This window comes from Vitis vinifera, chromosome 1 (assembly GCF_030704535.1).
Source record: "Vitis vinifera cultivar Pinot Noir 40024 chromosome 1, ASM3070453v1".
Taxonomy (NCBI): domain Eukaryota; kingdom Viridiplantae; phylum Streptophyta; class Magnoliopsida; order Vitales; family Vitaceae; genus Vitis; species Vitis vinifera.
The window spans coordinates 3924596-3938114 of record NC_081805.1 but is presented as its reverse complement, the minus strand read 5'-3'; the positions used below and the strand labels follow the sequence as shown (position 1 = coordinate 3938114).

Genomic DNA, 13519 nt, shown 5'->3' with positions numbered 1-13519 from the left:
GCGTTTTGAGCTTATATCATTATGCGTGTAATCCTCAGCAAGAGCAGGGGCTTGTTCAAAATTTTTACTTTGGATGCAGGACAGGATGGAGCAGAGCCTTCCCAAGCTGTCTCATACTCATATGGTCAGATTCCACTCCTTTCAACATTATTCACCTAATCAATTAAGGGGTACCCCGACAGCGAGATCGATATCGCATTTCGAGGAGGTTCTTACTGTTAAAATAATACCCCTCCAACGACTCAATTTTGAGTAAACAAAACATCCATCAATACAAACCAGAGTGGAGGATCTTCTTCACAAGGCTTTCGTTATGGCTTTCATTTTCAAGATGGTTGGAGGAGAGTAAGATATTGGGTGCCCTTGAAAAAGAAAATCCCTTTCTGGCGTTTGATATAATAGTTTCAAAAACACATGGGACTGCCTTCTACTAGAGTATACATTAATACATAACGCATAACCTTCGTTTTCTCTTAGGGGGTGAGTATAGGGTGGTGGGTTCGGGAACTTGTCTGCGTATTGACCATGGAAGAACAAAGATGGATCTTATGGGACTCCTTTCCTTTATAACTACACTATATGAGACATCTAATGTTTCTTTTTTCAGGTTTGCACCCAAAAACATCTTCAACAATCAATCGATCACTAAAAATTTTACCAAACATACTTTTGAAACTAGAACTCTGTTTACGATTTTAAAATAAATGTCTCACAGCCTTAAGCTTTTATAACAATTGGCACAAGTTAACATCAAGGCCAGATTCAGGTTTGGATGGTGTTGAGGAATCTGATAAAAGTAAGGCGGATATTAAGAGTATTTTAAACCAAAATTAGAGAGGTAAAGTACGTAAAAGTGCATTGTTAATACTCGGATTCTCCAGTTAGGACCAAAAAAGCCTGCACCAACCACTCTAGTTCCAAGGTACCATCTGCTGAGACAACTGTGCCATGACATGTCAACAGCTAAAAGCCAAAACAATGAGAGACTCCCATACAGCTTCTCGATAAGGATACATCCATGCTAAACAGAAATTATCTTCTATAGGGCTTTCAATGAGACACTCCCACTCTTATTGGTGTCAAATGTTTCTTAGTCCCTATCAATATTCACATGACATCACTTGATCATTCAACAAAAGAAAAAAAAAAAAATCTCCAATTCCGGGTCCCCCATGTCGAAAGTGACTACAACATTTCCTGATGATTCAACTCATCAAACATATTCCCAAATAGGTTCAACAAATTCCACTCCTACCGACCAATCCCAACCACCAACTTTACAATTCCGGCCAAACTACAGGTTTCTCATTTTCTTTCTCTTCTTCGTCCATTTTTTTTTTTTTTTTTTTTTAAAAGGAATCATGATATACAAAGTGATCAAGTTAGGATGAACATGATCTCTAAGCCTGGAATTGGGCAAAATCCCCACGATTTCTCTCTAAATTCAGTATGTACTTATCATTGATGCCACGTAGCAACTGCAGGTTCATGGGCTCTGATGACAGCACCCAGTCACCATCAATCAACCCGCTCCAGAAGCAAAAATATGAAATGGAAAACATAGGTCCCTCTAAGTCCCTTCAACTGTATCTGGTCGGTTTGGCTGTACCTCCATGTCTGGAAGCAGATGATCAGACATTCCAAACCCACCACAAATTTTACCTTGGGCCAGCAAGTCTGTTCTTTGTTGGTGGAAGTATCAATCTGACAGCTTATGACTGTTTCGGAATTTTAAAATAAGGTCAGAGTTGGTGACTTTATAAATGACAAATCCACCTTTCTTCCTTTGGAGAGGTGTGACTAGGGAAATTCTTGGACCCACCTGGTCACCGAAGTTTCGAGACTTAGGCTTTTCTAAGCCCCATTGGTTACTGTTCTTCCAAACAATCACCCAATTACTTATGATCCTTCTTGCTCTTCTTCAGCAACATTGACATGTGGTCAATATATTCGTGGCCTGACTGGGTCCCACCCATTAGCAACTGCAGAGCCTCCGCTGCCGCATCCTTTTCTGCAAACTTCTTGTTGTTACAAGGCTGCCCCATGATCTGCATTCCGTTGAACTCTACAGTGGATCGGAACTGATTGTTTTTCAATTGCTTTGTCTTGTAAGTAGGTGCAGCATATCCTGCTCTGGTGAGCAGCGTCTGGAGCTGACTCTTGGAATTATCACCCCCAGGACCACTTTCAGTCCTTGAAACCAAGGCTTTTGGCATCACTGTAACAGATGTTTTTGAGGGCTTTACGACCTGGCGGCCAACCTGGTGGCTAAACACAAATCGGCCATCACATTGGTCCTCCGAGATCAACAGTCGCACTGCAGAAAGGAGCTCATGATACATGTGTATGCCCATTCTGGGATTCAGTAGCTGCCCATATAGATTAACTAGGATTACTTAGCAGAAATCAAATAACTAAAATTGGTCATGAGCTAGACAATCAGAGAAAAACTCTACATTTTCTTGTTGTGCATGTAGGTGGATCACAAAACAGTAAAGTGCCCCCTTTGATAACCAGCTCAGAACAGAAAGTAGATAGAAACCAAAATTTTTAATATAGGCCTTATTAAATAGAAACCAAAGTGGATATAAAAATAGAACCCATCTACTCAGGCATAAATAGCTTTTCTTCAAGCTTTCACTTACTTTATTCTGAATTAGCTCATCAAGTTCTCTCCTTAAGCTTTGATACATTTCTGCTATAGCAGGTTTCATGAAGAATTCCAAGTACCCTCCCAACATTTTCAAGTGCCCATCCTGCCACAACAAGAAACTTATTTCACTTAAGTGTCACAACTAAACATGCAGATGAGAATGTGCATGTCAGCCCAAACAGGAAAATTATTTCACTTGACCGTCACAAACAAACATGCAAATGAGAATGTGTGTCATTCCAAATTATTAAGACCATATAAAGTTAGGAGAAAATTTTAAAATAATTATTGTTGAGCAAGAAACTCACACCATCCCCTCTCAAGATGTCGCCCCCAAATAGAAGAAGCACTGAATCAGACACAGCTGTTGAATCCCGGAGAAAAACAGAATTTACTTTTATCTTCTCATTGAAAACTAGCCATGGATATGGAATTTTACATTCTCGAGCATTGACTGAATTCTAGAAAAAGAAAGGAAAGAAAAATGCATTGATGTATTCAATTAGGAAGAGAATACAAGGTTAATTACTTTGTGAAAAATAATAGTAGCCCAAATACAATAATTTGGGCGAAGAAACTTACCGAATGCAAGAGCACTTGACCATCCTCCATTGTTTTCAATGAGAATGACTTTTCATTTTGCTGTAAATACATTTATGTCAGTACACATGAAGATTCTATGCAGGGAAACTGATTATATTATGCTTATAGACCAAATATAATTTACTAGGAGACAGTAACAAGAAGATCGGGATTAGCAAATCATTCTTCTAAATAGTGAAATTATGGAATCACTAGCACTTTTTATTCATTTTTTGCTAAATGGAGTCATAGTTTCCAACTTAGACCAAATGAGCTCAATCTAGTACAAAACAGAACTACCTTAGGAGTGGGGAAAGGAGGTCAAATATCAAAGAGATTACTGTACTCAGAGAATCAAAAGAAACTATGACAACTTCGCAGATGGGAAATTCATTACTCACCACAACAGAGCAAATTCCAGGATACAGGCCACAGCAAATAACTGCTCGAATGAGATGCTCATCATAGCTCCATGCATTGTAGGTGGCCATGTTGCCATCAACCAGGTCAGTATCCTTTAGCAAAGAGAAGAACTCCTTCCGAAGTGAATCAATAGCTTTCATTGATTGTGCAGAAAGAAAATTTTTCCAGCAGTATTCATATCCAATTTGGTCCTTTTCAGCATCTTTCCAGCCCTCATAAGCCCGAACAAGTGCAAGATGGTCACTGTAGTCATGAGAAAATTGAGCTTTTGCAGCCTCTGCAAGCTACAAAGAAGAAACCAGATACATTAGTTGCAAAGCCCAAATATTGTTACGGAGAAAATACATTATTTTAGCACCATACTATACATCCACTATTCTCCTATGTTGTCAGTCACCTGAACAGGGGACCTGTCTTCTACTTTATAGTTGTAACATCTAAAACCCATTTCCTGGCATACTTCCCCTCCCTTCTCTTCTTCTCTCCCATGATAGAGGGTTTTTTTTTAAATCAGAGATCAGAGGAAAATAGATGCTAAGTAAAATATCCAAATTATAGCCATAAATGATACAACTATTGTGAGAACAATTATACAAGAGACAGCCACAATCTCTTCAGCATAAGCTATGGGTAAATTCATTGGGCATCCTCCATAACAATGCAATGTGTAGAAGATCAAAATTACAAAAAACTTGAATTTAAATTTTTTTTAAAAAGGGGGCAGGAAAACCAAAAAAGCACATGTGCAAAGCAAAATTTAATAGCCAGTAAAAACTCCCACATGTCCAATGCATTTGGATAGCCACTCCTTAATTGAAAATACACCTCAATCTTATTGCTTAAAAAGTTGAACTTAAAAAACAGAAAAATGCCACAACTTAAATCTACAACATGTGAATGGCACTCATCTTGTCATGATCCCAGATGGATAACACACTGTTCTTAAGACTGAAGTTCGACATGCTTATGGATTGTTATATGTTGGCCCAATATTTCCCCGCCACATGCAGTATGGATCCAAGTCAAGAGCAGTAGTAGGATTTTGCCCATATACGATTACAGAGTACTGTTGAAATATATGATACTGTTCGCCTGAATGGCAAATTTAACTGCAGCAAATATGATAACCCACTACTTTATCAAATTGGTAATAGAAATCCTGTTAGTTGCTTTCATATGGCAATCAGCTTCAGAACAATGAGTTAATATTCAAATCTATCCCACTCTGTGAAATTCTCCCCAAATGGCTACTGAATTCCCGAACTCTATTTGAAATCACACGTGTAGGTGCCCTGCAGTTGCATAATCTCCTAAGAGGGATATTAAGAAGTTCCCAGGTATCCATCCAATAAATATAAAATGAGGCATTTTAGGAAATTCTCCACTGCTTGTTGCCCTTATCAATAGGGGGATGCAGTGAAAAGAACGCATAATCCTTCATTAACAGTTCTCCGGGGAAATCCAACTAGACCAGAAGATTGTAGCTTGAAACTTCTTTCAAGTAGACAAAGTCAACCAGCTCACAAGCAAAGGCCATGCCAGTATCTTCCCATTCAACAGCCTTCCTCTTTAGCTGGTTCTCTAAATGAACCACAATCATGAAAGGGCTCTCCATGCACCTCCCTCCAACCCACCTATATCACCATCAATCTGAGCTAAAAGTCAGTTTTATTCTGTTTTGCTTTGTTTCTTTTTTCTTGATAAGCCAGCCAAAAGTTAGTTTCTGATTGCACAATGTGCTATCGCCAGGTTAAGAGTCAGTCTTTTTTCTCCTCTCTTCTTGATAGTGACCTAAAAGTTAGTTTCCAATTGCACAATATACCATCACTAGGTTAAACCTTCAACTTGCCTCCCACACCTTTAAAGAGCTACGGTATCCGCAGCTGCTCTCCCAAGAAAAGTAGAGATAAATAGAGATATAAGATAACCAAGCCAGCAATATTTTGAGAACAGGGAAGCAACAACATACAAACTATAAAGAGCACCAGAATGACAGAACAAACCTTTGTCTCTATCTATCTGAAACAGAGCATTTTACCTTCATCTAATCAAATAACAGAGGAAGTGGACTTACATCCTTCTTGTCCAATGGTGTTAAGAATGGATCTCTAACACTAAGTCCAGCAACGATGGTTAGTATTGGATCTAGGCAATTGAAGACAGCCCCCAGTATAAGCATCTTTCCAAGTTTAGGCTCCATTGGAAGCATTGTCAAGTGGCGGCCTGCCAATGTTAGTTAGAGGACATGAGGAATGAAAAAGTTATACATTGCATCAGTTATGAGCACCAGAATGCATTAGGAAACATGGAAACAACTTTACACACCTAAAACAGTCAAATTTTCATTCTCGTCTAAAGCCCCAATGATTTTTAAATATTCAATAGCATTTTGAACCTGCCAACAAATGAGAATGAAAGAGTTCAACATCACGAGATAGGCATGATTCTAATCTTCCTCAGAAACAGTTTCTATATATGACATTTGAAAATTATAATTAGATGACACAGAAGAAATATAATTGAACCTCACCGCTAGCAACTCTGGAGACTGCAAAGCCCTAGATAGGAACTCAGAAATACTTCCAAGTTTTAAACTTTTGATTTGCAGGCAAAGGGACTGTAAAGGTGTCCTCAAAATTTCAGGCAATTGATAATCTGCAAAAGCATCATATACACATCGAGGATAGAGATGGTAACATTTTCCTGGTTGAACACGGCCAGCTCTTCCTCTTCTCTACATATTAGACAAAGCATAGGAAAGGAAAATATATCAAACATATGCAATAAACCCTTGATTCCTATTTTCTAAGTCAATGTAATTTGGAAGGAATCAGGGAAGTACAAGTTGTTTAAAAGGTTTTTGTCCAATTAGAAGGTTCCTAAAACTTGGCTGTATGTGTGAAAACTTGGCTAAATACTACTAATCTGCATCTGAAAGATAAAATTTTCAACCAGAACATGAGCTTTACCTGTTGAGCAGAAACCTTAGAGATCCAGGAAGGAAGCAAACACGGAGTGTTATTCAGTGCATCATATGATGTCTCTTTTGCTTTTCCACAGTCAACAACAAAAACCACATCATTAATTGTGATACTTGTCTCAGCAATATTCGTGGCTAGCACTATTTTCCTTACCCCATCTCGAGGCTCATCAAATATTAACCGCTGCATGAATTCCAAATAAAAACTTTTGAGGAACTGATAGAGGCATAATATATGAGACTGATTTCAATCCTCACATGGATTATAAAAAAATGCAGTTAGAATGCATATTTATATAGTGGCCATTACATAGCTTAATCTCTCCTTCAATGAGGATAACAAAGAGATTGAATGCCAAAGCTGACATGTGACAGTATAAAATGCAAAATGAGATGCAGTGGATACAAAATTTGTATATACAGTGCAAAGCAAAACATAGCAAGTCTGCACATAAAATAGCAGCATAAGATCAACTATTCAGCTTATTTAAACAATCAGCAGATTTGTAGCTGAAAAGCATTTTACAGAAATCAATCAAACCAAAAATCATGAAATGATGAAAACAAGAAAAATTTGGAATCAACACAAGACATCCAATTCCACTGTTTCAGCCTCTCAAAAGCTATATCTGCCACATACCACATAACCACAAAATAGGAGAGGGAGAGGGAGAGGGAAGAAGGGAGGCAGGCAGAGAGAGAGAGAGAGAGAGGGAGAGGGAGAGGTTATTACAATAGATATATCGTTGTCCATTTCTTTGTTGTTCACAGCTGGACTAGTGGATGCCACACTAAGTTTTCCTTCTAGTCCCAGCTAAGGAAAATTGGAATCCCAGACATATTGCATGTTTTCAACTGGAAATCTATTTCAGGCCGGTCAGGTTCAATTAAAAAACTTTTGTGGTTCCAATTTCAATCTCTGTCCCTAATTTCTTGATTAAAAATCCCATGCAGTCTGTGTTTTTGAAATTTAGAACCCAGAGGCTACACGATAAGAGTTTCCAACTGGCAACCACAATTCAGGCTATTCAGACTCAATCCTAACTCTTTTCTAATAGAAGAAAGCTTTCTCAAATTTTAAGTTTTTTATTTTACTTTATTTTATTCATATTTTTATTTTTAAACCGGAAAAAACAAATAAATTCATTACATGATTAGAGGTTATGAGGAAGGATGACTTACCCTTCAAACCAAAAGTCACCATAAGAGTATAAAAGAACAGAGAAACAGAAAACAAGAGCAAAGACCACAAGGGCAATCATAGATCTAAAAGCAAATCATCTCAGGGAGGTATGGAGTCCCCAACAAAAGCCTCATGAATCAATGCTCCATGTTGGCTAATTGATCTACAACTAGGTTGCATAATCTAGGTATCAAAGATTGAAGTTGCCATCAGTCCTCTGTACAATTTGCAGCTCAACCTAAAATTGGTAATGCATGTGTTTGTGTAATGTAAGTGGATTTTCTTAGTGCAAAAATGAATACACTTTGAGATTGGTCCTTCATGCTCCGGGCACAGAAAAATATTACTTATAATTGCATACCTCATGATTGTTAAGGATGAAAGATGACTGGACAAAAGAATGTGAGCGCCCATATCACTTGGAACATTCAGAATATCAGAGTTTCCATAGTTTGGTCCCTAAAAATTGGTGTATTAGGCTCAGTAGTAATTGAAAAGAATTCTGATCGTCAATTACATTGTTTTGCACTATAATTGACAATGAGGTTAAACTGGATAGCATGGATCAGATAAATTACTGTGAAAATCTATGTACCCACTTGATCATCAAGAATGGATGATGCAGCTGTGTATAATACTATCCATTGTCTTTGTGCTGCATTTGCTCGACAGAAGTGAATAAAGCATAGAATGACCCATGGTCAAATTTGAGCAGGTCTAGTTTGCTAACTAGGAAAAATTTTAGAGAAGATAAAAAAAATGCAGGCAAGGAGTTAGCTTTGTACATCCAATTGACATCAAAAGTGCAATCATTCAGTTTTTGGGAATTTGATTTTAGGAAGAATTTTTGCTTTCCCATTTGAGCTACCAAATACGTAAGAAAATGTGAAAGTCAAACATATAAAGACCCTGTTTGGAAGAGAGCTTCTTAAATGCTAAATGCAGCATTTGCAGGTTAAATGCAACTTCTAAGAGTGTTTAGATAAAATTCACAAATGTGAGTTCCACAATTTCCAACATGATTTACCCACGTTTTAGAAAGGCAAAGAGACTCATGTTTTTTTCTCAAACATGTAGTGGAAAGAAGATTTTTATTTAATTAGAATCTTTTTAAAATGTCAAAATTATTCCTATTTTTAATAAAAACATTTTTTTAAAGTATAACTCTCAAATATAAATTCAATTGCACAACAACTATTTCTACTTCTACTGCTGAAGCAAACAGGACCCAAAATAGCCCATGAGCATATGAATTCAAAAAATTGTCAAGCCTCTTTTCAAGTCTTAGGCCCTATTTGGACTGGTAAGCCAAATCTGAACCTTTTAGTAGTGTTTGAGAAGTTCTTATTATAGTGCTTATAATTTTTATTTTTATTTTTTGATGGGTAGAGCAAGGGAATATCATAAAAAGAAGCGCCAATAGTGCATGCTAAGGTACATAGGGAGTATACAACGGACAACTAAAAACACCACCAAAAGAAAAGAGGGGCAACAAAAAACACCATCCCCTAAAAAAGAGCTCAACTAATCAACAAAACCTACTGTAGAAGGACCTAAAACTATAAACAACTTAGACCAAACCCAAAGGTTACAAAAAAAAGAGTGTTTTAGCCCTTGAAAAGAATGTCCAATAATCTAATGTTTCTTTCCTTCCAAATTGTTCAAAATAAGCATAAGGGAGTAGCCTACCACGCCTTTTCCCGTTTTTTACCCACAACAGAGTCATGCTATCCTAATAGCATCTCTCTAACCTAGGAGGGAAACACCCATGACATCCAAACAAGAAAAACAATAAATGTCATAAATCCCTTGTCTTGATAAGGTGAATGAGGATGTGATCAATGGATTCTTCCTCTAAATGACAAAGGAAGCATCTATTTGTCAAAGACCACCCTCTCCTTTGTAAATGATCCAAGGTTGAAAGCTTATTCCATGTAGCCAACCAAGCAAAAACACCCACCTTCGGCAACATCCAAGAGGTCCAAATAACACATACTAGAAAAGAAGTTGGACTTTCCAGCTCCAAACCCAAGTATAAGGCTTCAACAAAAAATTTATCATTCTTTGACACTGTCCAAATCACCTTATCATCCTCATCCTTATGCCTCCTGATCATTGAGAAGTTGGGGGGGGTGAAGGCGGCTAACAACCCTTTTCATTTGAGGGGTTCCAAACATCCTCCACTCAAGCCTCCTAAGAAACAACAATAACAAATAAAGAAGGAAAAGTATTATATAGCAATTCATCACATCACTTATCCTTCCAAAATCTCACTCTCCATTCATTACCCGCTGAGAAGACAACTCTAGAAGTCAAAATATCCTAATCCTTCCTAATGACTTTCCATAATCCTACCTCATACCCTTCTCTCACTTCATGGGAGTGCCACCTTCCTCTTTTTTTTTTTTTTAATTATTATTATTATTATAATTGAGGAACCTTCCATGGCCAAACCCTTAGGACTTTCCATGGGGACCCAAACCTTGGAGTGCTGGCCAACCCCCAATAACCAGAAACGAGTAAATTCAAAGTATCATCAGTGGTAGGATTTGAACTCAGGACCAGGTGTCACTTACTGAGACCACATTTCTCAGTGTTCGCCCTAACCAACTGGGCTACCCTAGCGGGTACCACCTTTCTTCTTCTTCCCCATATTTTGCACTTATGACTTATTTCCAAAAGGCCCCCCTATCCTCAGCATAACACCAACTCTATTTACAAAGCAAGGCTTTGTTGAGTGTCAAAATATTCCTAACCCCCTAAACCATCTTTACTTTTGTTTGAACAAACAATAGCCCACCCTACTAAATGCGATTTTTGCTCAAGAGCCCCTCTTACCTAGAGAAAACCTCTTTGAATTTGCTCCAACCTCGCCCTGTCTGTCCTTAGAATACAAAAAAAAAAAAAGACATAAAATAGATAGGCATACTAGATAAAGTGCTATAAATCAAGATTAGTTTCCAACCTTTGGAGATATACTGTATTTTCCACATAACAAAACTTTTGCAAAAGCCTTTCTTCCGCTCCATCCAACAACACTACAAACTTAAAAGGAAGACCCAAGTAAGAAAACAGGAGAGCACCCACCTTGCAACCAAACTCTAGAGTCAACTCTTCTAAGTTCTCCACCATCCCCTACTGGAATTAGTTCACTCTTTTCCAAATCAATTCTTACCCCTGAAATAAGTGAATTGGTCTTGAGAACGCTCACAAAAGATTAACGTATAATTGGCAAACAACAAAAAATAAACTTCCATCCCCTCTCCATCTTTGCCCCTCACCCGCCAACTCGACAAGAAACCTCCAACCTTAGCCCTCTTGAGCAAACAAATGAGTGTCCCCATGGCAATCACAAATAAATAGGGCGAGAAAAGGTCCCCCTACCTTAAACCTTGAGAGCTTTGGAAAAAGCCTGATGGAGTATCATTGACAAGGACAGAATATCTAATTGCAAAAATACATCATTTAATCCAATTAATCCACTTCTTCACAAAACCCATCTTTTTTAGAACCAACAACAAGAAGTCCCAATTAACATGATCATATGTCTTCTCAATATCGAGCTTACAAATTAAACCATAATCATTGTTTTTCATCAATGAGTCAATAGCCTAATTAGTGATAAGCATTGCATCCAGAATTTGCTTTCCCTCCACAAAGGCATTTTGGGATTTTGACACCACCTTACCTACCACCTTCTTAAGTCTATTGGCCAACACTTTAGAATCAAAGTTAGTATTATTATTACAGCAGTATTTTTATAGGAACATTTTATTTTATTCTTTTCTTGTCCTAGGAATTAAACCTAGAACTTCCCATATTCTCACCCCAACCACTTGCCACCTGAGATAAACCTCAAGGGCGAAAAACTCTTCTAATCAAATTAAGGAAAGAACAAAAAGCAAGTATTGAAAGGCACTGATATAATGGGCAAAATTCACTATAATTACCATTATTATTAATATTATTACTTTTAGTAGTAGTAGTAGTAGCAGTATTAGTATTAGTGTTAGTATTAGCATTAGTGTTAGTATTACAATTAGTGTAGCATTATTTTTTAGTTACACGATTAAAAAGTGACCATATGTGTGTCCATGCAGGCAAAAAATGCTTTATTTTCACATATACACCACACACATCATATATTATTACCTAAAACATGAGCGGTGGTACATGAACACCAAACAAGATCATTGTGCCATCCATAGAGAAATTTAATAATGACAAAGTGGGAACTCTTGCTTAACAGATCGAAAAAGAATTGAACAAAGTTAATATAATATGTCATATCAGAGTTCCATTATGTGATCAGGAATAGGGGTGCCAATAGAAATCATTTCTCATCTCTAGAGAAAACTTATGATGAGGCCAGTGAGACCTCATGAAAAAGACATGGATACAATTAACAGCAAGATATTTAAACAACCCATTTTTTTTTTTTTGATCAACGATATTTAAACAACCCATGCTTCAACTAGCAGGCAAAAGGCAACTTAACCCAGTTGATATGTGCTGTAACATATGCAGAACTGAGTAGCACACGTTTATTCAGACCAATGAAATAGATTATTAATATATATATATATATATTTAAATTACCTGCTCTGCACTAGCCATAGAACCATGGCATGTGAGCAACAAAACTTGGTCTGAATCTCCCAATATGGGATGAGCTTGGAGCTTATCTTTCAGAGAACTTATGTCATCCCACCCAGTCATAAAGACTAAAACAGCACCAGGACATTCATTCTCACATATATGGCATAAAAGGTTTTCTATGAGGTTAAAACCAATGCAGTCAGGATTCCAACAGGACAAAGATTCCTGAGTTTGTGGGCTATAATCCTTGAAATCAGTAGCTCTGAGTGCATCCTAGTTAATATTTGAAAAAGAAACAAAAAATTAGTGACAGGGGATACTAGAAAATGCAATGAAGAAACAGAAACCTTTCAAAAATTTTGAATACCTCGACTACAGGAGCAAGTTGGCTCTTCCTCTTTCTTGGAGCTTGTTTGTTCATTTTCCACATCTTTTCCTGACCATAATCATCAACTTGATTGTACGGAGTCAATCTGTATCCTGTCATTTCCAGAATATTTTCCAGGAAATACGTTCTAATTGGGTATGTAAAACCCTACATCACAGAAAACATTAAAAAAATAAAATAAAAAAGACATGAGCTCCACCATTACATGGGAGTTTTCATCCTCCACTCTGACTAAAATTTCCAACTGTAAGCAATAAGAAAACTAAAAATAAATAAATTAATTAATTAATAAAACTAAAGGAGTATTAAAAACTCAATGGATAAGTTTAATCAGCAGCACATAACAATCTTGTATGCTCTTTTTAATAGGCAACCTTCTTACATGCCCTATACAAGAATATCCATGAAATAAAAGATAAGGAAACAAGTTCCAGTAACCACGAAAGAGGAACTCCATATATTGGATCAAAAAGTTGAAGAAAAAAAAAATCATGGCAAGGACTTCTCTTTTACAAGTACCATTTAGGCATTTCTGAAAGCTTAATTTTTCTGAAGGATGTGAGACAACAGTTCAACATCCTTTCAAAGCCGCTCAATCTGCTCTGGTTCATAACTTTGAGACTGAGAAAGCTACCCGTACAACTAACACAGTTCAACCTTCCTGTCTCAGGGAGTGATGATAAAAGGTTTCATCAACTTATGTCTCCTCTG

At 37.2% G+C, this 13519-nt stretch overlaps 1 protein-coding gene across 2 annotated transcripts in view; it reads right to left on the bottom strand.

Moving 5' to 3' along the window:
• Positions 1-958: 958 nt before the first annotated feature.
• LOC100264518 (DExH-box ATP-dependent RNA helicase DExH5, mitochondrial) overlaps positions 959-13519 on the bottom strand; it is a 31546-nt gene continuing 18985 nt past the window's right edge. The window contains exons 9-19 of one of the 2 annotated variants that reach the window (XM_002280097.4): positions 12788-12955; positions 12421-12693; positions 6628-6822; positions 6189-6392; positions 5984-6053; positions 5733-5881; positions 3637-3942; positions 3236-3295; positions 2962-3114; positions 2646-2756; positions 959-2369 (exon numbers count right to left, since the gene is read on the bottom strand). In XM_002280097.4, coding sequence (XP_002280133.1) covers positions 1896-2369; positions 2646-2756; positions 2962-3114; positions 3236-3295; positions 3637-3942; positions 5733-5881; positions 5984-6053; positions 6189-6392; positions 6628-6822; positions 12421-12693; positions 12788-12955 — 2163 coding nt within the window. In that variant the 3' untranslated portion in view covers positions 959-1895. The remainder of the gene's footprint in view (positions 2370-2645; positions 2757-2961; positions 3115-3235; positions 3296-3636; positions 3943-5732; positions 5882-5983; positions 6054-6188; positions 6393-6627; positions 6823-12420; positions 12694-12787; positions 12956-13519) is intronic. The other variant, XM_010663935.3, reaches the window with a different exon arrangement.